General features: G+C 33.1%; 6 protein-coding genes and 1 long non-coding RNA gene across 9 annotated transcripts; 4 read left to right on the top strand and 3 right to left on the bottom strand.

The window, feature by feature from the left end:
- Window positions 1–224: 224 nt before the first annotated feature.
- Window positions 225–2,363, top strand: LOC102590173 (uncharacterized). Its single transcript, XM_006344891.2, has 2 exons — window positions 225–1,161; window positions 1,726–2,363. Exons 1-2 carry the CDS (start codon window positions 984–986, stop codon window positions 2,325–2,327), a joined length of 780 nt encoding a protein of 259 aa, XP_006344953.1. The 5' UTR covers window positions 225–983; the 3' UTR covers window positions 2,328–2,363.
- Window positions 2,364–3,221: 858 nt separating this feature from the next.
- On the bottom strand, window positions 3,222–4,679 carry LOC102593771 (uncharacterized). The gene is made up of 4 exons (XM_006344822.2): window positions 4,399–4,679; window positions 3,807–3,856; window positions 3,642–3,723; window positions 3,222–3,415 (listed from the first exon to the last, which is right to left on the bottom strand). The coding sequence occupies exons 1-4, from the start codon at window positions 4,589–4,591 to the stop codon at window positions 3,369–3,371; spliced, it is 372 nt and encodes a 123-aa protein (XP_006344884.1). The 5' UTR covers window positions 4,592–4,679; the 3' UTR covers window positions 3,222–3,368.
- Window positions 4,680–5,730: 1,051 nt separating this feature from the next.
- Window positions 5,731–9,283, top strand: LOC102594087 (uncharacterized). Its single transcript, XM_006344823.2, has 7 exons — window positions 5,731–6,205; window positions 6,942–7,020; window positions 7,091–7,165; window positions 7,296–7,309; window positions 7,387–8,079; window positions 8,413–8,839; window positions 8,945–9,283. The coding sequence occupies exons 1-6, from the start codon at window positions 5,924–5,926 to the stop codon at window positions 8,725–8,727; spliced, it is 1,458 nt and encodes a 485-aa protein (XP_006344885.1). The 5' UTR covers window positions 5,731–5,923; the 3' UTR covers window positions 8,728–8,839; window positions 8,945–9,283.
- A 678-nt stretch (window positions 9,284–9,961) lies between these two features.
- LOC107060132 (uncharacterized) lies at window positions 9,962–10,860 on the top strand. Its single transcript, XR_001473165.1, has 2 exons — window positions 9,962–10,184; window positions 10,663–10,860. It is a non-coding gene; the product is annotated as an uncharacterized lncRNA (long non-coding RNA).
- A 1,205-nt stretch (window positions 10,861–12,065) lies between these two features.
- LOC102594423 (armadillo repeat-containing protein 4) lies at window positions 12,066–16,997 on the top strand. 2 transcript variants are annotated; one of them, XM_006344824.2, is made up of 3 exons: window positions 12,066–12,234; window positions 14,914–16,532; window positions 16,613–16,997. In XM_006344824.2, the coding sequence occupies exon 2, from the start codon at window positions 14,959–14,961 to the stop codon at window positions 16,366–16,368; it is 1,410 nt and encodes a 469-aa protein (XP_006344886.1). In that variant the 5' UTR covers window positions 12,066–12,234; window positions 14,914–14,958; the 3' UTR covers window positions 16,369–16,532; window positions 16,613–16,997. The 2 variants fall into 2 exon arrangements, with proteins under 2 accessions (XP_006344886.1, XP_015163097.1); XM_015307611.1 differs by having other exon boundaries at window positions 16,618–16,997.
- Window positions 16,606–17,097, bottom strand: LOC102594753 (uncharacterized). Its single transcript, XM_015307612.1, has 3 exons — window positions 17,028–17,097; window positions 16,847–16,925; window positions 16,606–16,776 (listed from the first exon to the last, which is right to left on the bottom strand). Exons 1-3 carry the CDS (start codon window positions 17,031–17,033, stop codon window positions 16,634–16,636), a joined length of 228 nt encoding a protein of 75 aa, XP_015163098.1. The 5' UTR covers window positions 17,034–17,097; the 3' UTR covers window positions 16,606–16,633.
- Window positions 17,098–19,755: 2,658 nt separating this feature from the next.
- LOC102595089 (DNA-dependent metalloprotease WSS1-like) lies at window positions 19,756–24,254 on the bottom strand. 2 transcript variants are annotated; one of them, XM_006344827.2, is made up of 5 exons: window positions 23,858–24,254; window positions 23,584–23,779; window positions 21,546–22,244; window positions 20,664–20,856; window positions 19,756–20,151 (listed from the first exon to the last, which is right to left on the bottom strand). In XM_006344827.2, the coding sequence occupies exons 1-4, from the start codon at window positions 24,013–24,015 to the stop codon at window positions 20,665–20,667; spliced, it is 1,245 nt and encodes a 414-aa protein (XP_006344889.1). In that variant the 5' UTR covers window positions 24,016–24,254; the 3' UTR covers window positions 19,756–20,151; window position 20,664. The 2 variants fall into 2 exon arrangements, with proteins under 2 accessions (XP_006344889.1, XP_006344888.1); XM_006344826.2 differs by lacking the exon at window positions 19,756–20,151 and having other exon boundaries at window positions 20,462–20,856.
- Window positions 24,255–26,536: the final 2,282 nt, after the last annotated feature.

Here is a 26,536-nt window from a genome sequence, read left to right on the forward strand (position 1 = left end):
ATTTTTGTATTTTTCCAATTTGATGCTCTTGTATCCTTTTCCTACGTAATTACTCCGCATAAACCCTTCTGCTAAATTCACATGTATTTAGTTTATATCTTGACTGTGTAAGATCCTTTTTACACTAGTGTAATTTAACATATTTTAGTAGGTGTCGTTTTTTATTTTACTAGTTTTAATGGTTCCATCATCTTTCTCCATAGATGTCGTCGATGATTTCATGTTTCAAATCTTTTTAAAAACACAACTTACTATAACTACTAACATGAACAAATGCTTTTTCTTTCATCTTATCTTTCAAATTATTGGCATTGAAGTGATCGAGAAAAACTTTTTTCAAGATTTGGACCATATTCACTCTACTCGATAAAATTTCGGCAATAACTACCACAAGTTCTAATTTAAGGAGAATATAGTGCCTTAAATTTGAACGTTGAACCTGGAAATAAATTTTGAATCTCTAATTAAATCACTATACCAACATCTTATCTTGTGTTTAGGAAATTCAAAATCTATATGTACATTTTTATTAAACGGAGTTCAGATGAACACCCTCTCGACCTCCTAAATCTGCCCCTGACTGGTCCACTCGTTTCAAAGAAATCAGATAATGTATGAAGTGATTCAAGTAGAGTCATATACCCCCAACAAAATCTGCGTTGTCCTGCAGGAGTTATTAAATTGTACCTACTTGTGAGCTTTTAATACAAAAATACAAAATCCTTAAATTCAATCATTGTCTCTTTTCTCCTTTTGCCAAACTTCCACATATATTCCCACTACCTTTATTTGGATAATAATAACAATATTCAACTTCTCCATACACTACTTGGTTCATGTTTCTAAGTTCCATGAGCTATCACAAAGTCAACCATGCATAAAGCACTTTAGTTCAGTAGTGAAGTCAGATTTTTTGTTAAGATTAATGCTCAAGAAATTAATATTTTACTTATATATACAGTACAATTTTCTGACATCACTCAATGCATGCTATGTGGATGTTAGTGACAGAAACTATCAAATGTGGTAGTAAGCTGAGTACAGATGTTTTGCCACAGAGAGAGAGGACACATTGTTATCATAAGACCAATGCTCCCATAGAAAAACCAGAATTCAGCACCATTTCTCAACACAAGGAACCTCTATGGAGATGGTTTTGTGGTAAAGTTTCTATATTTCAATTCTTAGTTCACTCTCTCCTTCTAGTATTTTTATTACCATTACAGGTGACTTTGTCCATCAAGATTTGTAGTTGTTTGGCTATGTTTCTTGAAAGTTAAAAGCGAGTTTAAAGTATTTGACCAAATTTGAAAAAAATAAAAAGTTATTTTTCAGTAGTTGTAAAATATATTTTTGATATATATATATTGAATTCCCTTGACGTCTTGATAATTTTGAACCCCCTCAATAATAACTAACTCCGCCACTGATTACTGTCAGTGGCGGAGCCACCTTATCATTAGGGGTTCGTCCAAACCCCTTTCCGCGGAAAATTATATTATATTTATATGGTTAAAATAATTTTTTAGGTATATACAGTAGATGTCGAACCCCCCTTCAGCTACTTCGTGTGTCTATTTTTTCAGATTTTGAACCCCTTATCGAAAATTCTGGCTCCGCCACTGATTACTTACTGTAGTGATGTCCCATATAGAACACAACATAGTTAACTTGGAGTTGTTTTTTTCCCCCCCTCTAACACAACATGATTTTGTGGTTCAACAGAACTGGAAATTGGACATCCATCTAGGAATATTATCGAGAAGATTTTTCTAGCATCCACAACAAATCCATCAAAGCAACGTCGAACAATAAAGAAAGTTCTAAGGGTGAACAACACCATTGATATGTTGGAAAAATACAGAGAAACTGTGAAGAAAAGGTCATTTGGACAGTACAAAAACCATTCAAAAATCAGAGTTGATGGAAATGAATTATTGCAATTTCATGTCACGACAATGAATTGTTGTTATAAACAGATGGAAATAAATCCTGATGAACTCTGCAAAGATCCAAGTTGTTGTGTTTGCAGGCTAATTCAATCCAGCTTCAGAACTTTGTACAACTCGAAAAATGGAATTCAATTAAGCACAAACAGTGATGTCCCGTGTGAGCACGCGAATCGCGTCTCTAAGGGAAAGAATGTGAAGATAGCTGTGATAGTTTGCAGGACAATTGCTGGTAGAGTAGTAAGCAAGGATGATGTAAAACTTGATGAAGAGTATGATTCAATTTCAATTGCAAGTGGACTTCAATCAAGGTCACAGTACTTGATTGTAAAGGACTCAAGTGCTGTACTTCCTTGCTTCATCATTGTTTTAGACTGAATATATTCTTGTGTGGAATTGATTTTTCTTAAATTATGTGAAATTGAGTAAAAATATTTTTTTCTTAATAACTTGATCTAAGAATATCTCTTCCGTTAGTAGTTTGATCCAAAATGCATTTATTATTATTTAATGAGTAAAAAATGAAGTAAATTCCTTAGATAGTCACTTATGTATGGGAATTTGCGCTATAAAAACCATAATATCACACAACTATTTCTATTTTCCTACATGGCATCCTACATGCAAGGCGAATCAGGATTTGAAAATTTTGTGTGCACTAATATTATCTTAACTCAAATATGAGCTCTAAGATAAACTTGAAAAAAAAAAACAATGAAATAAACACTCTAGCTAGATTCAAACCTAGGTCTCACGGGTGGATACTTTTGCGTGTACCAGCAGCACAATGACACTCCTTTGTTTTTCATGGGTGCATTGTTAATTATATCATAATTTCTGTTAGTTTCTCAAGATAGATCTACCTATATATACATGATTTTTTCGAAGTTAACGGCTGCACGTGCACCCCCATCTAGAGGGGTGGGTCTACCTCTGCCTACATGACAATTTTGGTTCCATGTGGTGTCCAATGTATATTATGTCACGCAGGACTCATGTTTCTACTTGTTTAACTTTATACAAATTCAAGTGTCTACTTGTAGACCTCCAATATTAGATGACATAAATATGAAATGAAGCCAAGTTAAAAGGCATACTTATATATTATGTCTTTCCTCCCCACCCAATAGTGTATATATACCCTCACTATTTTTTTTAAATTTGTGGTCTAAAAAAATTATACTGGTTTGTGTGGCTATATCGTAAAATAAATATTTTAAAATTTAATTATTGATAAATATAAAAATTTGTCATATCGACTAAAAGGAAAAGTAAGTCCAAAGTCAAAAGAATATGCACGGTGTATACATGAAGACTTATTTCGAAATCTTCTATATTACAAGTGGTATACATATATATATATTAGATGTATAGGGTGAATCATCAAAGTTGGTATTAAGATTCCACAAATGTACTACATTAACCAGTGAAGAATCTTCTCCAAGACTGCCAAGGAAGAAATCCCCCTGTTTTACATTTAAAAAAAGAGAGTAAATTTTAGAAATAGCAAACATAATGGAAATAATAAGGCTATAATTTCGATAATTGTGTTTCATAGCTATAGTTTCATTTGTTATAGAAGCTGCGGTTTGTTGTTGAAGACCTAAACTAGTTTGAGATATTCAATTTGTAGTCATGAGTAAAAAGGAAGAAAAATTGATTGTCATAAAGTAGAGTAGGATAGCTTAGTACCACAATTAGGACATCTCTTATAAAATTTGTTCTTAAGAACAAGTCCTGAACCCCCACAAACTTCACATTTCCTCTGTTTTACCTGCCAAAACCAACAAGTTTTATTAGATTTTTGAGTATGGGATGCAAGAAATTAAATAGAAATTAGCATTAGTGGTACTTAACAATTCTCTTGCTAAACTCCACTCCTGCTACCACAAATGGTGTTACACCCGCTGCATAAATGGTTCTCATTAATTTGTTAATCCCAAAAAAAAAAATAAAAAAAAAATAACAACATCAATGACATATTCAGTGAAATCTCATAGGAGTAGGAGTCTTGAGAGGTTAGAATATACGCATGTCTTATTAAGATGTTTTTGAAACAACCTCAATTCAAGCCAATTAAAGTAGTAATTAAAAGAAAAATGGTATTAAAAAAACAACAGTGAAGAGAAACATAATACCTAATAGCAAAACGGTAAGGAGAATATATACAAGGAACCGTAACAACAATGTGTAATAATCTAAACATAATAAATCACAGATAATGTCATATACCAAAAATCAAAAATTACATGAATAGGTTGATGCTATGACTGACTCGATGTTTAATTGATCTTTTGCGACCTTCATATACTCTTTGATACATTTCAAATTTCAAGAATTAAACCTTTTTAATTTTGATCGTCAATTCAAACATAAAATATTTATTTTTCCTAAAAATTAACAACTGAAAATATTGAAAGACACGTAAATTGAGAAGGTAAAATAGTACCCAAAGAGCCAGCAACAATTTGCCAAGTGATTTCCACCTGAGTTGGGTCTGAAGTAATTATATCGGTGGCGGCGGCGTTGATTGGCTTCCTTAATTGCCTGTTTCGTTTCATAAGAAGAGGAAAATCTGTTTGTTTGTTTAATGGAATTGCTGGTGAGTTGAATCCATGAAGAGGCGCCAATGGAGTAGCCATTGGAGAGTAAGGAGCACACAATTCTTCTTTTGATTAGAGGGGTAATGTGGTCTAAATGTTTAACAACCACAAATTTGTATTCTTGCTCTAATCTCTCCACGTTGCGTTCCTTGCTCTCTCCTTTTCTTTTTTTTTTTGGGTTGAGATATTAAAAAATAAGATATTACAAAATATTTTTCAATTTTTGCATGTTGTGTTAATCAAAACGTGTTTGAAAAACATTTTCTCTAGAAATATAAATTTCTTAAAAATGAAAAAAATGATTTTTTCAATAGGAAGGTGAGAAATAGATTTCATAAATGACATTTCAAGTTCATTATCTCCAGTCTACCCACTGAACACAACCTTGATCATTTCAGCGGACTCAGCCCCTGAGCCCCCACTTTTCATCTTATCGTATTTTGTTAGATTATATATAATTTTAATATAATAATTTTTTACTTAGTCATCAAATACTAAAAAATATTTTCTACTACTATTTTATTAATCCTATTTGTATTTGAAAAGTTTTTACTTTGGCTATTCATTTTGCTTCTCTTTTTTTTGCAGCCGTAGATGAAGAAATTTAAATTTACTTGTTAATGAACTCTTTAATTTGGGACACTTTAATAAATGTACACTTAAATTATGAAAAATCTTAATTACCCCCTCAAATATGAATTAACTATATGCCACATGACACAAAATAATTTTTTACACTTTCATAGTCAATCTATTCATGTTGAACATAATCTTTTTAATATAATTTTTTCACGTAGTACAAATAATATGTTCATGGCCGACTTGATTTTTGTGTATTTTTTTTTTACAAAATATAAAATTATATTTTATGGAGAAGAATTTGAGATTTAAAACAAAACACATGTGGAAATGATTCGAAATGGTGACAATTGTCCTTACCAACTTGGATTAAGATAGCGTGATTGTTTCACCCTTAATCAAATGTATTGTGTTCAAGCTCTAGGTATGACGAAAATTTTGTTGAAAACGCCACCTTCAAATAGACTTTGTAGTAAATTTCGTTGGTCTCTAATATAGACTCCGAATACGGATGAAAAACAGAAAAAAAAAAAGATAATTGTCCTTAAAAATAGGTCATTTGTACATTTCCTGAATGCTGTAGAAACTGTGAAGCGGAAAAATCACTGTGACTGTTGCGAGGAGCAAAGACATTCTGTGGACCATTCTCGTCTTGTGCATTTTTGTGAAGATAAGATGGCCACAACACCACCATCTCTTCCTCACAAATACCATATACTTCCAAATCCTCTAAATTTAGGGTTTTAGAGTATATTCCTTTCTTTTGCTTCTTCTTTTCACTATCTAACTAATATGGCAGCAGCAGCCATTTCTATTATCTGCAATTTCCCACTCCATTCTCACACTTCCATTTTCCTCAATATCAGTTTCCCCCCTTCTGTCCGTAGCCGGAAGAGCTGCTTCTTCAGGTTTAGTAGAATTTGCGTTGTTTCTTCTCATACCAATCCGAAGATTCTCAAGCCTAAGCGAAGGTCTAGGTATGGCCAGCCGTTATCTCCTTATGACTCTGACTCCGATGAAGATGATGATGATAGTTTTGAAGATGAAGAAGACGACGACATTTCAACTTCTGATGTGAGTTTCAATTGCCTCGCAAGTTCATGCTTTACCTGGGTTTTTGGCGTGGGGAGGTAGTATTAACAGATAATGACATATCTATGGTTATAAGTACAATTTCATTAGTGCGGATACATTTCAGAAAGTAAAGCAAATATTGAAAAACTTCACAAGTAGAACACCAATTGAATGTTAACCTTACCATATAAATATACTCTGTTAACAATTTTTATTGTCTATGTTAGTTCATTGTACTAAATTGACTGCAACGCGTTTAATTTATTGATATGGAATCCTATAAAGTTGGCAAGTTTAGTCAGGTATCCCCACTAGTTAGTATGATGTAAAGTTAGCTTGTTGTTGAATGATGTTGCATAAATTATTAATCACTTAATTGTTAATAGAAAAGAACAAGTGTTGATACCACAGGGTAGCACATACTTTTGTTCGTCTTGTTTAAAAAGATCGAATAACACTTTTATGTTGTTGCAGCATATAGTCACCTTGTTTTATCTACAATTTCACAATGATAAGTCATGTATCGTTTAAATTGCTTTATTGTTACAAGCTGAGAAAGCATGTCTTATATTGTTCTGCTTACACTAGTACTCTTTTTTGGATAATCTTGGTTGAGTTCTTTTGGGGTTTATTCTTGGTTAGTGATGCTACAGTCTCCTCCTCCCCATCCCTTTTTCTTTGAATCACGGAAACTTGATGCTTTTTCCTTTTCTATTACCATGTTTTAATCACCCAGGATGAATCTCTAGATGTGAGAGTTTCTGCCCAGGATCGGCAACGCCTGAAGTTTCAGAATGCAACACACATCAGACGAGGTATACTTCCAGTTTTTTCATCTTAATGGTTGGGAAGGAACTTAAATTACATGCTATGTGTGTCATGCAGACAGTCATCACCATTCAGAAGGAGGATCGAATGCAAAGTTGGGACACCGGCGGCAAACTCCTGAGATAACCCAAGGCAAGTCGAGCAATAAAAATAATGAAAGTTAGCAAGAACAATAAAAAATAACAGTGGAAGTTCCCAAGACTAAATTATTGGGTATGCTAATGCTTCTAGTAAACTGACTAGTAAAACTTTTTGCATGCAGATTGCAGAGAAAAGGTATTAAATGTTAGCATGTCAAGCTGTAAATTTTGCTTCAACCATTCGCTGCAAAATCATGTCTTGTGGCATTGTAGGAGGCAAGGGTAAGCTTGGCTAAGGACAGATTTAGTCATCTTGCAGAGGAACTGGATCTCGATGAGAGATGGTATCCACTTCTTGATTACCTAAGTACCTTTGGATTTAAGGACTCTCACTTCATCCAGATGTATGAAAGGCACATGCCTTCCCTTCAAATAAATAAGAGTTCTGCACAGGAAAGGTTAGAGTTCTTGTTGAGTGTCGGTGTCAAACATAAAGACATCAGGAAGATCATATTGAGGCAGCCTCAACTTCTCGAGTATACTGTGGAAAACAATCTGAAATCCCATGTCACATTTTTAACTAGTTTGGGTATCCCAGACTCAAGAATAGGGCAGATAATTACTGCAACTCCGTCTCTTTTTTCCTATAGTGTGGAAAATTCATTAAAACCCACAGTGACTTACTTGCTTGAGGAGGTTGGTATTGAGAAGAATGACCTGGCTAAAGTTGTGCAGTTAAGCCCTCAAATTCTGGTGCAGCGGATTAACACTTCATGGACAGCCCGCTTCAATTTTCTCACCAGAGAATTGAATGCACCCAGAGATAGTATTGTCAAAATGGTGAGGAAACATCCTCAATTACTTCACTACAGCATAGAGGATGGATTGCTTCCCCGGATTAACTTTTTTAGGAGCATCGGAATGCGCAATTCGGAGATAGTGAAAGTGCTAACTAGCATTACACAGGTCAGATTTATTGCCTTCTGCAGCTTATCTCTTCATCTGTGAGTTTGGTTGTTTGTCCTCATCAAGTTAGAGAATGGTGTTCTGGCCTACTTTTCATACAGATGAGGTTTTTAACATCATATCTTCTATATTGCATAACATATCGCTCATTCATAATAGATTTAGAAGCATAACAGAATTCTTAGTTAAAATTAGTACTACCACAAAAAAGGATTACATTTCAGAGAATTATAGCTGTGATAACATGGAAGTTTTCAATGTTCTTGAAGATTTCTCATTCTTTTAGATTGATAAATTTTCATGGACATATATTCACAATGTCTTTACATGCAGGTCTTCTCTCTATCACTTGAGGGGAATCTGAAACCTAAGTACAGCTACTTGGTTAATGAACTTGGCAATGAAGTGCGATCATTGACTAAATATCCTATGTACTTAAGCTTGTCGCTGGATCAGAGAATTAGGCCTCGCCATATGTTTTTGGTTTCTCTAAAGAGGGCTCCCAAGGGACCATTTCCATTAAGTTCACTGGTCCCAACTGATGAATCTTTTTGTCAGCAGTGGGCAAGGACTAGCGTGGACAAATATCTTGATTTTCGGCAGAGATTGCTTCTAAAGGAACTTGCCAGAAAATATGAAAGACGATAATATGTTTGAGCTCACTGGTCACCAAATCTTCTGCCCTGCATACTTATTATAAGGCTAATTTTGTGATTTATAGCCTTTAGTTGAAAGTCAAAGATCAATACACAATACGCAGGTAAGCAAGCATCTCTATTTATGTTTTCCGGAAGCTGTTTTTATCTTTTCTTAACTTGATGCTGAATAATCTTCTATAACTTTCAATCCTTATGATTCATGGCAGGAAACACAGTTAAGACATACAGTTTCAGCAGTTGAAGTGGGACTTTTGCACTACCTTTGAGGTTTTGAAGTCAAACCGCACAAACATAACCATATATTCTCAAGCCTCAGGTGAAGCATGCGTTTTTAAAAAATACTTATGGTAAGTGTAATTATATAATGGTACAGTGTATATTGTGAGATACTGCACAAAATTTTGACATCATCTGCTGGCTGTTGTAATATATGGCCATTGTACTACAGTTTTGTACCTTGCTGCAAATGGTTAAAAGGCAGCTTTGGAGACACTTTTGTTTAGTGAGAAAATCTCAGTTAAAGAATACTTTTTGGACTCTGTTTATTGTCTACTTCTCTATTACATTTGTAAATAATTGTGTTTTATCTGGTGCATAATCTGAGTGCAAAAACTTGTAAAATGAAATTAAGTAAAAAGCTTCTATCCTTTGGTCTTTCAAGTTATTATATTCATTAATCTCTCTATTTCTTATGACAGAAATTCAACTTTTACGATTTTATCTTAAAGGCAAATCAAATGATAATTGAAGCATTTCGATTATCCATGTTTCATCGAGTGTTGAAAATCCTTAAGAACTCGATTTTATTTAAATACGTCATGATGTAAAAATGCATGATATATGAAAAGGGTCAACTATATTATTGTACTGTCAGAAATAGTTTAATAAATGTATTTTCACTTCAAATATACTCATTTTGTCATACTTTCGATGTGTATGGACAGAATGTGCAGACTTCGATGGCTAAAGGGCAATAGTATAAATTAGATACGTTGTCCCAATTTATGTGATGCTAATGAAATTTCGAGAGTCAATCAAACTTTTTATATGATTTTTAAATATATTAAGTTATAAGTAACTAATATGATTTATCATACTTTTTATGTAAATTTCAAATACATAACAAACTTTAAAAAAATAAAAAATAGAGAGAATTGAATTTCTAAAATATCCTCAATTAAAAGCAAGTGTATGGATGGACAGTTGTTAACAGCCCTTCTACATAATAGTAAAGTAATATAATATTGTTTCATCATTGAGTTGTTTTGTGCATCCAAAAAATGAGAGAATGATCAAAATAGTCCTTAATGTATAGGGTTTGAATTATTTTAATCTTTTATCTATATCATCTTATCAAAATAGTCCTTAATGTATACATAAAAAGTATCATTTTAATCCTAACCCTAAAAATTAACTGAAAACATCAAAAAAGGGTTAAGTTTAACGGTGGATCCCACACTCTTCTTCCTCCCTCTTTCTTCCCCATTGCTTCTCCTTCCTGTTCAAAAAAAAGAACATATAAAATGAAAGAAAAAGTCCCAATTATTATCTCTAAATTTGTGATTGAGAAGAAGAGGTACCTTTTCTTTCACAGATCCATTCTCCAATCTTCTCTCTTTCATTCTGCAATTCGATTTCGCCGAAATCCGATTTGGTTTTTACTCACATCTAGTTGTAATCTGCTGATTCTGAGCTAACTTGTATGCTTCACAGTTCTTCCATCTCACTGTTGACTTTTGTGTTTGCGTTAATTTGTTATAAACTGTATTGATTTTTTGATGTTGACTGAAGTAAATAGATGTGTTTTCTGGACTGTTTGAACTACATTTCTTCCTTGGCATTTTTATTACCTCTAGATGTTTGTGATCTGACCATCTTCGATCTGGTAACCTCATTTTATAAGTTCTTTTTTTTGAACATGAAGGAGAAGCAATGGGGAAGAAAGAGGGAGGAAGAAGAGTGTGGGACCCACCATTAAACTTAACCCCTTTTTTTTATGTTTTCAGTTAGTTTTTAGGGTTAGGATCAAAATGATACTTTTTATGTATACATTAAGGACTATTTTGATAAGATGGTATAGATAAAGGATCAAAATAATTCAAACCCTATACATTAAGGACTATTTTGATCATTTTCTCTCCAAAAAATCATATACAAAGAATTTCAAATTATATAATACTTCCTTAGGGTGACACTCACCCTCGTAGAAATTGAAATTTTAGTAACTTTGTAGTGTTTGAATTAAAAAAAAATATTTATAAGTACTTATTTTAAGTTAAGATAATAAAATTAAACAAAAAAACTATAAGTACTTATAACTTTTGGTTCATAAATATTTTAATGAAATTGTAGGATAGTTTTGTGAAATTTGAAGAAAATGAAAAAAAAAAAACGGATCTGTATCAATTTTTGAAGTTAAAGAAAACTGGATTCAAATATTATTTTTATCTAAATAAAATATCCTTAAATTTTAATCAATTTTGAAACCATGATTTACTCTTTAATAGTAGTATAACATTTTCTACAACTTCGAAAAAAAAAAACACATCTCTATCTTTTTTAAGTTCAAAAAAGATTTTTATTGAAATATTATTATTTTATAATATAAATATAAAATTATAAAAATGAGTATCTGTTATAAAATAATATAGTGTGGATGTCCACTACACCAATAAGTTATTACATTATTAACATTTCACTTTCATAACCTCCCCCATTATATTCATGTTAATGTCATGTTTATGAATAGCCTTTTGTTAATAATATAGTGTGGATGTCCACTACACCAATAAGTTATTACATTATTAACATTTCACTTTCATAACCTCCCCCATTATATTCATGTTAATGTCATGTTTATGAATAGCCTTTTGTTTGCCTCTATGTTACAATATAAATAGAGGCATAAGGGTTCATATTGTAGATACTTAAAGATTTGGTGAATACTTTAAAGAATAAGAAATACTCTCATATCTTGACTGTGTTTGGTAGGGGCTGGCGGGGTAAGGTGAGGGTGGGGTAAAAAAATAAAAAAATTGAAGTTGAAAATATTTTTTTAAAAATTAAGCTTTAAATTTATTTTTTTTCAACAAAAAAAATTGTAATATGAAGTTGGAGGAGAGTTTTGAAAAATGTTTTCGAAAAAGTCATTTTCCTTAAATTTGAGAAAAATAAGTTAATTTGAAAAATATTTTTCAAAATATTATACCCAACCAAACATGAGAAAATTGAAATTCCTTCGTACCAAACACACCCCTTGTCTCTTTATTAGTTTTACAACAGTATCTATAAATTTTACCTATTTTTTCACTTCAAATTTGACGGCTCCTCATTTTAATCAATTTTGGATCTAAACTACCAAAAGTAGAGAGACCGACCATCAATTCATTTCTGTTAATTTCATTCTCCAATCTTCTTCTTTATCATATTCCTTTTTTTACGTTTGCACGTTGTGAGTTCTCCACAACAGAGGATTGCTTTGATACAAATCCCTAAGGCAAGCTCTTTATTCGAATTATTGTGTATGATTTGATGCTTCCTTCTTATTATTCCTCTATGAATGTATGTAACTGTACCTAAAGTTTTTACCGTAATCGCTCTAAAATGAAATTGATTGATACCCTTTTTAGAAAATATTCATTAGTGAAAAGGGGGTTTGTTTCAACTTTTAATCACCTTCTACATGTACTTATTGGCATGTGCATATTCATTCACTTGTCTTTTGAGTTTTGTTTTTCTTATGCAAAATTAAAGTTAATTACATGTAAAACCCCTTTGTCAATATGATTTGAGTATAAGCTAATGTATGAACTAGTTTGGCCCTTAATTGAGGGTGGGTGCAACTTTGATTCCGTTCATAGATATGTATAGAATTCATAGGTCATGAACAATTTGATATTTTTGATAAAGGGAACTCCAAGTTTTCTTTTTTCAAGAGGTTAGTTAACAGTAGGGCTGGGCATAAAATACCGAAAACCGAATCAAATTTTTTGGTTATTTGGTATTTGGTATTTGGTATTTACTTTTAACTACCAATTACCGAATTACCAAACCCGAAATTTGAGAAACCCGAACCGAATACCGAATGCCCACCCCTAGTTAACAGTTTGTAGAAAGTAATGTTCTTGTACATTTGAGAAGTTATCAACCCTGTTTTTGATCTTAGGGGGGAAATTGAAATGTTTTGGACAGGTTATAAAATCATTTCACTATATAGTTGTTTTCAAATCACGTCAGAGATGAGACAACACATATGAGTGATTTCTTTTCATTTACCTAAGCCTTGTGGGTAGAGTTACTTAGGAGCTTGTGCTAGTTGGAGATAGACGGTAGCTGGTGGAATAGTCGAGGGGCGAACAGGTTAACCCAAACTATGCTACAACAACTAACCACAACATATCCATAAGTGAGGACTGGGCAAGGCGGTATGTATGCAGCTTTACCCCTACCTTGTGAAGCTAGAGAGATTGTTTTCGATAGACTATCAGCTCAAGTAAAGCATATAAAAATCAAGTATGAAAAGAAAATACAATAATGAAGAAGTCATGCAGAAAATAAGGGAGAAGAGAATAGTAGCAAGAATAAAATAATACAATAATCGTGGCAAAGTAAACAACGGGTAATAATAAAATTGAAGAATAATTTAGTAAGAGAGTAATAATTACAATACTAAAAGAGAAGCTTGACAACACTCGACTACCTACTAACTTTCTACCCTAATTATCGACCTCCAAATCCTCCCATCTAGGATCATGTCCTCAGTAAGTCGCGTGTGTTTCATGTCCTGTCTATTTGCCTTTCACCTATATTTTTTCGGCCACCTCTACCTCTTCTCATACCCATCACACCCAACCTCTTACACCTCCCTGGGGCATTTGTGGATCTCTTCTTCGTATGCCCAAAGCATCTCAAATTTGCCTCCCTCATCTTGTTCACCAGGGAGACCACTTCCATCTTGTCCAGAATATCTTTGTTCCTAATCATATTTCTCACTGTACAACTACTTTCATCTTCTAAACATGCGAGTTTTTGATCGGCCAATGCCCGCCCCATACAACATAGTTGGTCTAACAACTACTTTATATAAAAGTTACCTCTGAGTCTTGGTGGAACATTCTCATCACACAAGACATCGTATGTTAGCCTCCATTTCATCCACCTCGCTGCAATATGATGAGTAACATCATCGTCAATCTCCCTATTTCTTGGACAATTGACCCAAGATGCTTGAAACTTGTGCATCAATCTTCACTTCCACATCTACCACGTGAGTTACGTCACTGAACTTGCACTTCAAGTATTTTGTCTTAGTCCTGTTCAACCTGAACCCTCTTTATACTCCAAGGTTTGTCTTCAAACCTCCAGCCTATCGTTAACTCCACCAGTTATCTAGTCAATCAATACTATGTCATCTGCAAATAGCATACACCTTGGCATCTCCCCTTGGCCCGAATTATACTCTTAAAAAGAATACATTTGTTATAATTAGGTTATTAGTATACCATATGATAAAGTAGCCATGACAAGGCTTGGAAACTTTTACTTTGACATTTTTCATAGCGATGACAAGACTATTAGTATACCATCACTAGGCACCTAAGGCAGAGACAAAAAACATTATGTGATTTCTTCCCATCTATCCAAGCCTTGGTGGATAGAGTTACCTTATACTTATTGCGGGTGGGAGGTGACATGTATCTTGTGGAATATCAAGATGGCCCGGACACCATAGTTATAAAAAGAAAGTATGCCATTCACTAGTATATTGTACAAGAGAGACAACATGCGTTTTTGTAACTTTTTGGATATCAACAATGGTTTTATGCTCTCAATGAACCTCACTTCATTAGTCTTCCATATGAGTCTATTCTTGATAACCTGATTGAGGTTGCAATCTTTATATGGTGAAATTTGTTTGCAATACTTTTACTTTATGGCCTTCTTTTTATGTACCTAGAGTAGTGTTTGAATATGATTTTTGCGAGCTGTTCTCAAACTTGTATAGATTATACTCTGCTGCATCTTCTTTATGGTGCTATATATGTGGTAAAGTAGGTTCATCAAAACAATTATGTCTATTAAATGTAGCGTTCTGTGAACCCTTTTTTACAACATAATTTTCAACAAATGGTGATGTATGTTTGGAAGTTAAATTTCCTTCCTCTGATGTTTACAGTGCTTAGAGTGTACAGAGTGACCATAAAAGAGATCCTAGTTTGTCATGGCCCAGTCTGGTAGAAAAACGGAAAAACTTGACATAAATTGGGAACGAGCATTTGATCTTTATCTAAATGCAATAGCATGTGACAATGAGCTATTATGGGTCCAAGCTACAACTAAGCTTGCCAAATTGTCGAAACACGCGCCTGAGGATCTCTTAGCACGCACGATCCCTGTCCTTGTAGAGCTTCTTAGAAGAATCCCTTCCACCGATCTGAGTCCTTCAATTCAGGAAGCCGCTGCTCACTGCTTGAAATGTGTTGCTTGTCGAGGGGAAGGTAGATTGGCTGTACTTATTGGTGAATCAGGTGCCATCCCTTCTCTTTTGAGTTTATTATTGCATTCTGATGGGAATTTGCGAAGGGTTTTATTGAAATGCCTTAGAAATAGTGTCACGTTTTCTGTTCATAACCGTGAGATTGTAGTTAGACATGGTGGGATGGAAATCATTCTCAATTTGTTGAATACCTGCTCGGATGATCTAAAGCGATACTTGCTAGAAATTCTCAGTGCATTGGCTCTTTTGAGAGAAGTTAGGAGGACCATTTTGATTTCCAGGGGTGTTTGTTTTCTTGTTGAAGCTGCTAGACGTGGCAGCATGGTATCTAGATGTAGAGCTGCTCAGGCAATTGGGTTGCTTGGATTGGTCAAGAGAGCAAGGCGCACGCTTGTTGACTCGGGCACATTTTCAGTGCTTTTAGAACTACTTCAGGTTGGGGATACTTCAACTAAAGTCGTAGCTGCTAATGCACTTGGTGTGATCTCATCTCATGTTGATTACATTAGACCCCTTGCTAATGCTGGAGCGATTCCTCTTTACGCTGACCTTCTGCAAGGAACTGATCCCATGGGTAAGGAGATTGCAGAGGATGTCTTTTGCATTCTAGCAGTGGTAGAAGAGAATGGTGTAGCAATTGTTGAACACTTGGTTAGAATCCTAAGAGGAGATAGTGCCGAAGCTAAAGCTGCGGCTGCTGATGTATTGTGGGATCTCGCAGGTTACAAGCATTTGCCATCAGTTGTGCGAAATTCAGGTGCAATTCCTATTCTAGTTCAGCTGTTGGAAGACCAAAACATTGATGTCAGGGAAAAGGTTTCTGGAGCTATCACCCAGTTGAGTTACAATGAAGCAGATAGAGCTGCTCTTGCAAATTCTGGAGCTATTCCACGATTAGTAGATATGTTACAGGACGAGTCCGAGGAAATGAGAGACAATGCTGCAGAAGCTCTTGTCAATTTCTCAGAGGATCCATCACTAGGTGATAGAATATCAGATGTGTTGAATAGTCCTTCGTTCCAGAATATGCAAGAAAGACTGACGCAAATTCGTGCTTCAGATGCTTATTTGGCTGCATCTCTTAGACATATGAATACTGAGCAATTAACTATGGACCCTGCTGCTCTTATCTGACTCCTCATTCTTCTTGAATGTTAGAGTTATCTTTTTAAAAGCATTTTTTGATTCTTCCCTTCTCTGAAACTTGTTTGAATGATTCAAGCAAAAGGGAATATATAGTATTGATCTTGAAGTTAAAAATATTACACAATGATGAATCATCATGAAATTTAAAGAAGGTATTTATTTGTTTCTTCTACATAACAAATATATGCTTTAAATTAAATACATTTCATCGTCACATCTATTTTGAATGCAGCTCAGTTCTCCGACTTCTTCTTCACTTGACTTCATCGACAAGCTCCAGGCTGGCGTGGCCTACCTTCTTCCTCAATAAACTGGTAATGCCTGCTGCATCTACTGCTTCTCCTATTATCACCACTTTATCTTTCTTCTCCCCTTCTAGTGCCACCGAGTTGACTCCTACATAAAGCAAAGAGCAAAATGAAGGTGGGAAAGAAACAAAGTTAATGTTATATGAAATTTGCTGTACCAGTTGACATAGCAGCAATCATCAAGGCTTTTGATTGACATTTCTTGCAGTTATGATGTACTCTTATGACAATTTTTTGCTGCAGTATTGCATGTAAACTGTCTCAGCTTAACAAAATTTGCCTAGTTGTTGAAAAAAAGAACAAAAAAAATGAACTTGTATAGTTGTAGTAGAGTCTTACCATCATTGCTCAAGAGTAGAAACAGAACTAAACTTTGGTTGTTGCTAGTTTCTCAAAGAAGTGGACACAATGGACAAGTAATGACATTTGAGTAGTATATATATAAGCACAGTTTAGGGTACTCTGCCTTTGAGACACTTTGGAGAGAGAGAATGTAAGAAATGCTTGCTCTATTTTGTTCACCTTTACTTGTTTAGTATTTCAAAATATAAATCGTCACTTTTAAAATATCAAGATTTTTTTTTTCTGTATCTAAGATTATACATCAATTAATATGGATTTTGTGGTAAACTATCCATATTTATCATTATTTCTTGAAAGACGTGTAAAATTTTAAGTAGACAAGTAAAAGTAAACGGAGAAAGTATTTCTAAATAAAATAAATGGAACTGAAAATTGGCTATGAAGATTTGGGCATGTTCAGCTTTGCGTGTATTGAATTCACTTTGCAAGGACAGACTGTCTGGTGGACTTTGCCTTATTAATGACATAATAAACCTTTCTCTTATGGTCTTCGGTTCATCCTAATTAGTTTATATTGCAATTTGTACTATTATGACGCGGTTTTATAATTTAAACTTTTATTTCGACTTTAACACTCTGTTTGGATGATTGTTTTATTATTTGTGGTATTGTATTGTATTGTGTCGTAGTATTTTGTTTTAATGAATATAACATTTAGATTGATTGTATCGTTTTCTGTTGTTACAGAATGTCACCCTCAATATTTAAAGATAAACCAAAAGATTACTACGAAATTTACAAACTAATTACATGTTTTTATTTATTTATCAAAGTTTTAAATAGATGATGTGTGGAATCCCCTTAATTCCTTCTTCGCCAATTTCTAGAGAGAAAATAAACATAGAAAAATGGTTTTAAAAATATGTTAACCTAAAGTGTTCACTAGACACTGCAGATGGAAGGTGACATGTATCTCATGAAATTAATGAATGCACAAAAATTGATCTGAACACTATAATTATAAAAAATAATAATTAAAATAAAATCTTGATTACTCGACTACCATACCAAGTGCCATGAGATGAAAGACGGTATCATATTAAGTCAAACTATAAAATAATAAAGTCATCTTTCAAAATTAAGCTTCAATTTTAAGTCAATTATAAAATAATGAAGTTACCACTAGTGTTACTTGCTAGACTTTTAAAACATACTCGACAAGAAACGAGTTATTTTTATATTATATGTATATATAACCACCACCTCCCTCTTTTACCATCAGGGGCGGAGCTAAGTGGGGGTTCGTGGATTCAGATGAATTCACTAATTTTTTTGTAGATGTTATATTTATATAAGAAAATTATATATATATATATGCATAGTAACTTGTGAACCTTATAACAAAATTCATTAACAATTTAGCAGTAAGGAAGGAGCGGTGAAAATATTTTTCACACTAGTGTTGTGGGTTCAAACCGTCCTAAAATTTAGAATCCACAAATTTCAAATTTTGGCTCCGCCTCTATTTATTATCTAAAAATAATGATAAAATTAGGAATTTGGTTAGTAGTGTATAGAATTTCTTAAATATTTCAATTTAATTTTGATTGGAAAGGATATATGGAACATTTACGTCTAATCATGTGAGGAAATTTCTTGTTTAAGGATACATCTTACTATATTTTATTATTTAAAGCGTGGAAATTTCTTATAAATGCATGTTCTAACATGTGTCCATCCAAAACTAAAAATATTTTTAAAAAATATATTTTAAAAAGTGTGGAAAAATAAAATTAGAAAATAAAGTAAACCATTTGACGCATTCATACTGGAAACTCATACGTAGGTACTACATCATCCATCATATGTGAAGTTGTGAATAGTGGGACATCAAGCTTCTACTTTGGTCTTTTAAGTAGGAATTTGGGATATTAAAAAAGTTGTTTTACTTTATTTGAAAATTTTAAAATTGGAGTTGTGTTCGATCATAATATTAGAATATTTATTTTAGAATTCGGATGTATCTTTTTATAAATATGATTTTAGATCGTAATTATAAAAACTAGCAAATTAACTAATCTTACAACTATTGAACATTGAAAAACTAGCCATATGGAGCCATGTTTCTGTCAACCATAACTTTGTTGGGGTAATATTTAAAAATAAAGTGATAGTAAGAAGTTGGGTTAATATTTAAAATAAAATGATAATAAAGGGTGAAATAATAAGGTGTTTCTCAAAATTTCAAATTATATTTGATATTTTTATAATCAAATAAGAATTTCGAAATAAAGTGAATAATATTTATGGTCAAACAGCTCTTACAAATGATTGGAAAAAAGAAAGAGAAAAGCAATGTCTACTCTACAACAAAATATCAATTGTATGCTTCTTCACATACGCTCAAAATGCTAAAACCCAAAATTGATTTTTAAAGAAGTTGAAAACGATGACATTTCGAATGCAATTATAATTATAATTTTTATAATTATGTAGTGTTTAAGTAGCTCATCACCTTTCTAAGTATTGGTACCTGTTCATAATTAGTTTGGCCGTTGTTATATATTTAATTTGAAGTCATTGTCCTGTCCACAAATTTTAAATTCTGACTTCCGTCTCTGCTTTGAGTGAAGGGTCCGCTCTATTTTTTTTCTCCAAAATTTCTCAATTATGCAGTCCAAAAATTTTAAAATGATTATGACTACCACCACCATGTAACATTTCTTATGTGATAATCAAATACAAGAAGAATATTAACAGACTACAATATTTTGATTTTTAAGTTTTAGAGCTTGATCTTAAATCTGAACTATCTGTCATGAACACTTGACGAATAATAATAATAATTCGGATTTGCTCACCATGAACAATTAATTCAAGTTCGTGTTGAACTTGATTTAAGGGTTTGATAATTTGGCCATGAAATAATTATATCATCAGCCATGAAAACTTCCATGTTCATCATCCTTTGAAAAACTTGATGTTCACTCTCTGGGTCTATCTACACAGCCACCTGAATTAGTGAGGCATGCTCTGTTCAAATGTCATTCCTTTAGAAGACGCGTCGAGGATTTCAACTCCAAAATTTGAGACAAAATCAGCACATCCATTTCTCTGCCACAGAGTGCTAAATGGCAATGTCCTTTCTCTACAGAAGAACCTACAATGAAGACGCGGGGTAGAGGAATTGGTCAACTCATCAGACTCATGACCTGAAGATTGCAGATTCGAATCCTGTCCCAACCTAATCAGTCTTTCAAGAGACTCAAGGGGCATAATGGAAGTCTGCTGCAGGGAAGAGGTGAACATCTTCCAAAGAGTAATTCCCTATCTACATCTTTTCAAGACAAGCTCAACTCTACCAAAAATAACAAAAACATGCTGCTGATATATTGGTTCTTTCTTTCCAAATGTGAATAGCATATTTCTTGATAAAAAGAAATTGGCATGAAGAAATTGAGAGGGAAGTATGAAATAACAAGCTTCTATTGGAGATTCACAAGTAAAATTATCACCTTGGCACAATTAGCAAAAAGAAAAGCTTGTCCAGTTTATCAAATTAGGTGAATTCTTGAATATACTTGATCAACTGATGGGCAATGCAAAATTGACATCAACAATCAGGAGTGGCAATTTCGAGAAAAAATGTGAGTTCCCACAATTCATGTTCACCTCAAGTGCCAAGATTGGGTGCTGATGTTGCTACAGGAGGGCCGTGAGAATATCTCCATTCTCCACAGGCTGTGCACTGATCCAACTTTAGACTGTTATCCAGGGTGCAAAATTTGCATGACCATATACTATTTCTGTCATCCACATCTTTGGGCTTTTGGGTTTGGCAAACTTTGCACACAGGAGCTAATGGCTGCACAAAATGTTGGTGAAGAAAAAAGAGGAAGTCAACTCCAAGAAGTGGAAGAAGATTTTGCAAACTGATGGAAACCAACAGAAAAGGTAAAAACTGAAGTGGAAAAAACACAATTATTAGTTATATCCTGCTAATAAACAGTAGAAATAAGACATTATAAGAATTTCACAAACTTAGAACCATCAAACAACAGTATTTGAAAAGAACAAGAAGTCACATCAAGTTTTTCCACTTTAATGCACGTTGATTAGGATGTCAGATGAATATCAAAGGGTCTGGAAATGGGTCCAAGCACACATTAATCAGGTCACCAACACAACCTGACATCTACATAGAAATACTTACTAGTTTGACACTTCGAAAATATTACATCAGCAGTGATATAATCATAATGTCTCTACCAGATATTCAGCATAAAAATCGCAGAGAGTAGAAGTCTCCTCACATACCAGAACGCACACTTTCGTTGATTTTAAGTACTGTAGCTTTTAAATATGATCTTAACTGTAAACCTATGACTATTGTGCTAGGAGCTTGTGCAAGAAAGCTACAGTGAAAGCATAATTTGTCTACACAATTTCAAGAAGTGCAAATTCATCTATAGCACAAACAAGCCAAAGCTTATCAAGAGAGAAACTAAACTAAGAGAAAATTGCTCAGATTACACTAAGAAGGGAAAAGCATACTGGGTTCAACAGCGTGCACATCAAACACTCCCACATCATTGATTCCTTGGGACTGTGTAAGTCATCATGGCCATGCATTGATGTAGAACTTGAAGCATTGCCAGTTAAATCAATAAAAGACTCTGGATAACCTCTTGATGGCACAGTATGAGAGTTCCTTTCTGCCTGACCAACTCTCTGAGCAATTTCTTTATCATGGTTAGACAGGGGCTTAGATACTGGTTTAGTCACAGTATGGCCATGCAAGGACTTTGAGGATGATACAGAATTTGATTCTCGACTTCTTTTTCGAGATGTTACCTTGGAAGACAGTGCATCAAAACCATTAGAGATCTTGGATCTATCAGAAGTATGCCCTAGTGGTAAAGGCTCAGGTAATGAATCAGAAGTTTCATCTAAGTCTGATAAGTCACACGATTCAGAACCACACCAAATATTATCCTGTAATCTCCTTTCTGCAGCCATTGCTGCAGCTTGAATTGGAGTAAGTGCAGACTTAATAGAATGGTCACCACCCAGGCGTCTAGGCCCAGATGGTAGCAAGGATTTAAGACGTGCTCGATTTTCAGCAGCAGCTGCAGCAGTTTTGCGGAGAGACGACATGGATGGCTGTGGGTGACGGCCTCCTAATTGCCTTCCATGGAGATCAAACCCTTCTCCTGTGCCACTTATCCCTTTAGCAATTAAATCTTCACATTCCTATCCAAAAAGAAGACCATAAATTTTCATGGCAGCAAAAACCAAAAGTACACAAAAAGAACAAAGAAAACAGCACAAGTTTTATGCTCTATTAGTTCAACATAAAACACGTGTCTTTTCTCCTTGAAGCTGTACCGATTAATAAATGGCAGAAAGCTTCAATCATCATGGCTTCAATTTCCAGGGTTCAGGAGAAATGTCTGACATTGATGCTTCTTCTACATTATGCCATGTTGAACTAGATTTAGACATCTCAAATTTAATGATGTGTTTTTCATTTCTTTTGCAGTTATAATGTTCAATATTCTTTTAATGATATTACTAAATAAAGAATAAGTTAGTTTAATATATTACAGAACATCAATTCGTATTGTATCCATATGAGTAAAAAATATATTGTAAGTCTGTAATATGCATTTCCGAAACTATATCTGCATATGTACCCATGCTAAATAGAGAAAGAGAAAACGCACAAGGATGAACATAACCTAACAGCCACCTTTTTCTGTTATAATAAGTTCTAGCTTCTGTGACATTTGAAAGTCTGGTTGACAATGATAACAAGCCTCTGGTTACTATTGCTCGTGGGAAGTGGCAGGTATCACATAAAATTCGTAACATGTATCAAGAGACAGTTATTGCTATCAAGATCGACAAAGATTTTATCCTACGTGAAGGCTAACAAAAAAGGGTCAGCATACTTCAGAATGTATTCAAATTGGTTCTGCCTTGGCAATTGCTTAGGCAAAAAAAGGGTAGATTTGACATAAAAACTTGGAGTTCTAGACGTGCCATAATTTCTTTGCCTTCCCTTCATAGGCCTTGGCTATTAAAAATAGGTTTAATTATACAAAGAAAAATCAGACAAATTTGTTAGGTGTTTCCAACTGCAATAACTTCAACAAGTAGATTACAATCTCATGTAACTAATGCAAGTTCATGTTTCCACTGCCTTGTCAGGCTAAATTCAGTCCATAAAAAGCTAAGTCAGAGTTATCAAATATAATTCACAGGAACTTAAACTAACATACTAACAGTATTTACACAAAACATGAATATTATGAAGGCAAACCACTTCGAAAAAAGCCAACAAAATATACACAAGGTTCTTCAGTAACATAAAATCATCAATTATGAACCACAACTCACGCATAAACTTACCACTAAACTAAAATATTCACAACAAAGGCTAAGTGACTAATTTAACTCCTAATAGTAGGCCATCATTCTAAACTATAGAAACGAAAACATCAACTCTATTTGCCATGAACTCGACAAAATTTTTTAATGTTGTGCTTAAATAAACTCCAGACCCAACCATACTTATTATGCAATTTACCTTTCTAAGTTCATCCCATAGTTTGTAAAAACTAGCATTGTGCGGACCATGAGCATTATGGCAAAGTTCATGAAGCATAGTATCCAGAACTTCATTGTAAGGATAAAATTCCTCATCATTATTCGGTCTTCGAAGCCTCAGCTTTACATGTATCCCTGCTCCTACATTCAATCCCAAAAGCGCTGGTCTTTTTGGACTGCAAACATTCACAATTCACTTAGTTAAATCATTTTCTCAATCGAGAAACACAATAGTAAAAAATGAAAATAATTACCAAAATTCAGATAGAACTTTAACTCTCCAGTTATGCTTACGCATAATGGGCTGAACCTGTTTAGCGATTTTCTCAAGAATCTTGTTAGCTTCTTCATTTTTGGGTTTACGCTTCAGAGCTTTGATTTCCCATACCTTATTAAGATCGCCCAAATTCATTTTTCTAAAGCAAACCCTAGATTTTTTGTGATAGAAAAACGCAAAATCTTTTACGATGAAGAAATCAAAAGAATTGAAAGAAACAGTTTCTGTTGAGAATTTGAAATCATAATTTTATGGAAAACGATGAAACGCCGCCGAGGATTCGAAAATCGAAACTTTGCTCCGGTTTGATATTGGCGGGATTTTAAGATTTGAGGTGTTGGTTTGGGACGTGATGCATCTTCAATAAACAACACCTCATTAAGTTTGGCACAAAGTTGTACAAAAATACACTAAAACCTCTCTAATTTAATATAAATGGACCATGAAATATTATTATTTTGTAGAGAGATTTTTTAATCGATAAAGTAATATTTATTAATTTAAAGAATGTTTCGACACCGAAAAACTTATTCATGAATGAAATCTCAAAGAATCTAAAAGAACCCACTTGTGAAAACATCATTCATGAACTTGAGGTCATGATTAATGATCTCGATTATCGCAATAAAATGGACGTTAATAACCTATTCGATGGATGAAAAATGATACATGTTTAGAGGTCCAAAGCTTAGAACAAATTGTGAATATCATTGGAAAAACAATGTTAATGATAAAGTTGAAGATGATACAATACATTTGGAACCAGTTACGCGTGAGGAAACACTTGCATCTAGAACTCTTCACAATTTTATGGAGCAATTAGAAAAGACAACACCGAAACTTTTGGATGCAATAAGAAAAGTTAGAAATGAGATTCAACTAGATTTAATTTTATTTTTTTAAAACAGAACATAATAGAAATCATATTTCACTAAATTTTCTTAGATATATTTGTACTTTTAAAGAATTATTAATTTATAATACTAATGGGATCATATATTTTATATATGGGTCTTCTAAAAATATACTAGTTTTGACGCGCATGCGTTGCACGTGAATATCAAACCATGTACCACTCTATTTTTAAAAATAATGTGAATATTATTAAATAAAATATTAGCCACTCTTAAAAATTCTTAGTTATACCTCTTAAATATAATTTCTCCTCCCTTTTCCGTAGTGCGTTACTTTGTTATTATTGTATTATTGGTGTTCTTACTTTTAATATAATAGTATAATATAATATAAACATTGATATAAAATATAGAAGATATACTAAATTGGATGTTTTTAGTTGGGGTATTAGATTAATTTAACATTCATGTTACGGAGTGTTCTAATTTCACTGAACTTTGAGATTGTCAAAGTCTGTAAATCAAACTTGTGGTTTTAAGAAGAGAAAAATAGAAAACACAAAAAAAGGTGTAGTTTAAAAATGTGGGAAAACCCCTCCATTTATAGTTAAAAATGTATAGTATTAGTATGTGCATATTGTTTCTTATCATAAAAATATAGAATATATACTAAATAAGACGTTTTAAGAAGAAGAAGAAGAAGAATGAATAATTTTTTTTAAAATGTAGTTTAAAAATTTGAGAAAACCCCTATTTTTATAGTCAACAAAGGGTAGTGTATGAAAAATTGATTATTGTGCCTTATAAAAAAGAAGTCACAACCCTATAGAAAAGTCACAAGCCTTCAGAAAGGTCATAACTCATCAAAAAAGTCGCAACCCTTCAGAAAAGTCACAACTCTTCTGAAAAGTCGCAACCCTATAAAAAAAGTCACAACCCTTCAAAAAGGTCACAATTCATCGGAAAAGTTATAACTCTTCGAAAATGTCACAACCCTTCAATGTGAAAAGGTTTATGCCTTTAATATAATATAATATAATATTATACACACAAATAAATATAATACAATATTAAATATAGAAGATATGCTACGTTTGGTGTTTTGAGTTTGGGGTATTATAATAATTTAACATTTAAGTTAAGTGGTTCATTCTTTTAAGGTAGTATATATAGATTACAAAAAAAAAATAGATATAGATTGGTCTAATTTTAATTTGATATGTTTAAAAAATAAAGAAAACTTTTAATTTAAGGATCATACGTAGAATATATAAAAATTTCTTTTAATTTTGTGGTCTTAAAGATGCGCGTCCCCACCCCCAAGAAAAAAGAACATTGTATATCAAATTGAATAAAAATAAAAGTACCATGAATAAATTGGAAACAAAAGAGTACTTATTAAATGTAGTTTGAACTCTTCAAACAAGTTTTTGATCAAATATTTTTTTCTCCAACAGTTTGAGACTTTTCAGATTCTGAACACCAAGTTGTAGTTTGTGCAACGGAAAATTATTGAACTTCTTCTCAAGTAAAAATTGTTGCAAAAGTATATTTTATTGCTATGAAAATGAGTACATATTAATTAGTAAAAATCACCCCATATACACATTTAAGAGTCAATATTACAGGTTTTAAATCTACTTTTAAAAAATTCTTGCTTATAACAGTTTAATTACAGATTATAACATATCACTAATTATTTATAAATTAATTAAATTTTACTTTATTAAATAAGTTATTTTTTATAATTTTATATTATTATTAAATTATTTAAATAAAGAATACCCCATAATTATCTCTTA

The sequence above is a fragment of the Solanum tuberosum genome, unplaced genomic scaffold (genome assembly GCF_000226075.1).
Source record: "Solanum tuberosum cultivar DM 1-3 516 R44 unplaced genomic scaffold, SolTub_3.0 scf00056, whole genome shotgun sequence".
NCBI classification, from domain to species: domain Eukaryota; kingdom Viridiplantae; phylum Streptophyta; class Magnoliopsida; order Solanales; family Solanaceae; genus Solanum; species Solanum tuberosum.

Coding starts and splice junctions, on each gene's coding strand:
- LOC102590173 (XM_006344891.2), top strand. CDS start 984: ATGCATGCTATGTGGATGTTAGTGACAGAAACTATCAAATGTGGTAGT. Junction 1,162..1,725: donor TCTATGGAGATGGTTTTGTG/GTAAAGTTTCTA, acceptor GTGGTTCAACAG/AACTGGAAATTGGACATCCA.
- LOC102593771 (XM_006344822.2), bottom strand. CDS start 4,591: ATGGCTACTCCATTGGCGCCTCTTCATGGATTCAACTCACCAGCAATT. Junction 3,857..4,398: donor AATTGTTGCTGGCTCTTTGG/GTACTATTTTAC, acceptor CCATTTATGCAG/CGGGTGTAACACCATTTGTG. Junction 3,724..3,806: donor TGGAGTTTAGCAAGAGAATT/GTTAAGTACCAC, acceptor TGGTTTTGGCAG/GTAAAACAGAGGAAATGTGA.
- LOC102594087 (XM_006344823.2), top strand. CDS start 5,924: ATGGCAGCAGCAGCCATTTCTATTATCTGCAATTTCCCACTCCATTCT. Junction 6,206..6,941: donor ACGACATTTCAACTTCTGAT/GTGAGTTTCAAT, acceptor TTAATCACCCAG/GATGAATCTCTAGATGTGAG. Junction 8,080..8,412: donor TGCTAACTAGCATTACACAG/GTCAGATTTATT, acceptor CTTTACATGCAG/GTCTTCTCTCTATCACTTGA.
- LOC102594423 (XM_006344824.2), top strand. CDS start 14,959: ATGGCCCAGTCTGGTAGAAAAACGGAAAAACTTGACATAAATTGGGAA.
- LOC102594753 (XM_015307612.1), bottom strand. Junction 16,777..16,846: donor GATTGCTGCTATGTCAACTG/GTACAGCAAATT, acceptor TGCTTTATGTAG/GAGTCAACTCGGTGGCACTA.
- LOC102595089 (XM_006344827.2), bottom strand. CDS start 24,015: ATGAATTTGGGCGATCTTAATAAGGTATGGGAAATCAAAGCTCTGAAG. Junction 23,780..23,857: donor AAAGTTCTATCTGAATTTTG/GTAATTATTTTC, acceptor GAATGTTTGCAG/TCCAAAAAGACCAGCGCTTT. Junction 22,245..23,583: donor TATGGGATGAACTTAGAAAG/GTAAATTGCATA, acceptor CTTTTTGGATAG/GAATGTGAAGATTTAATTGC.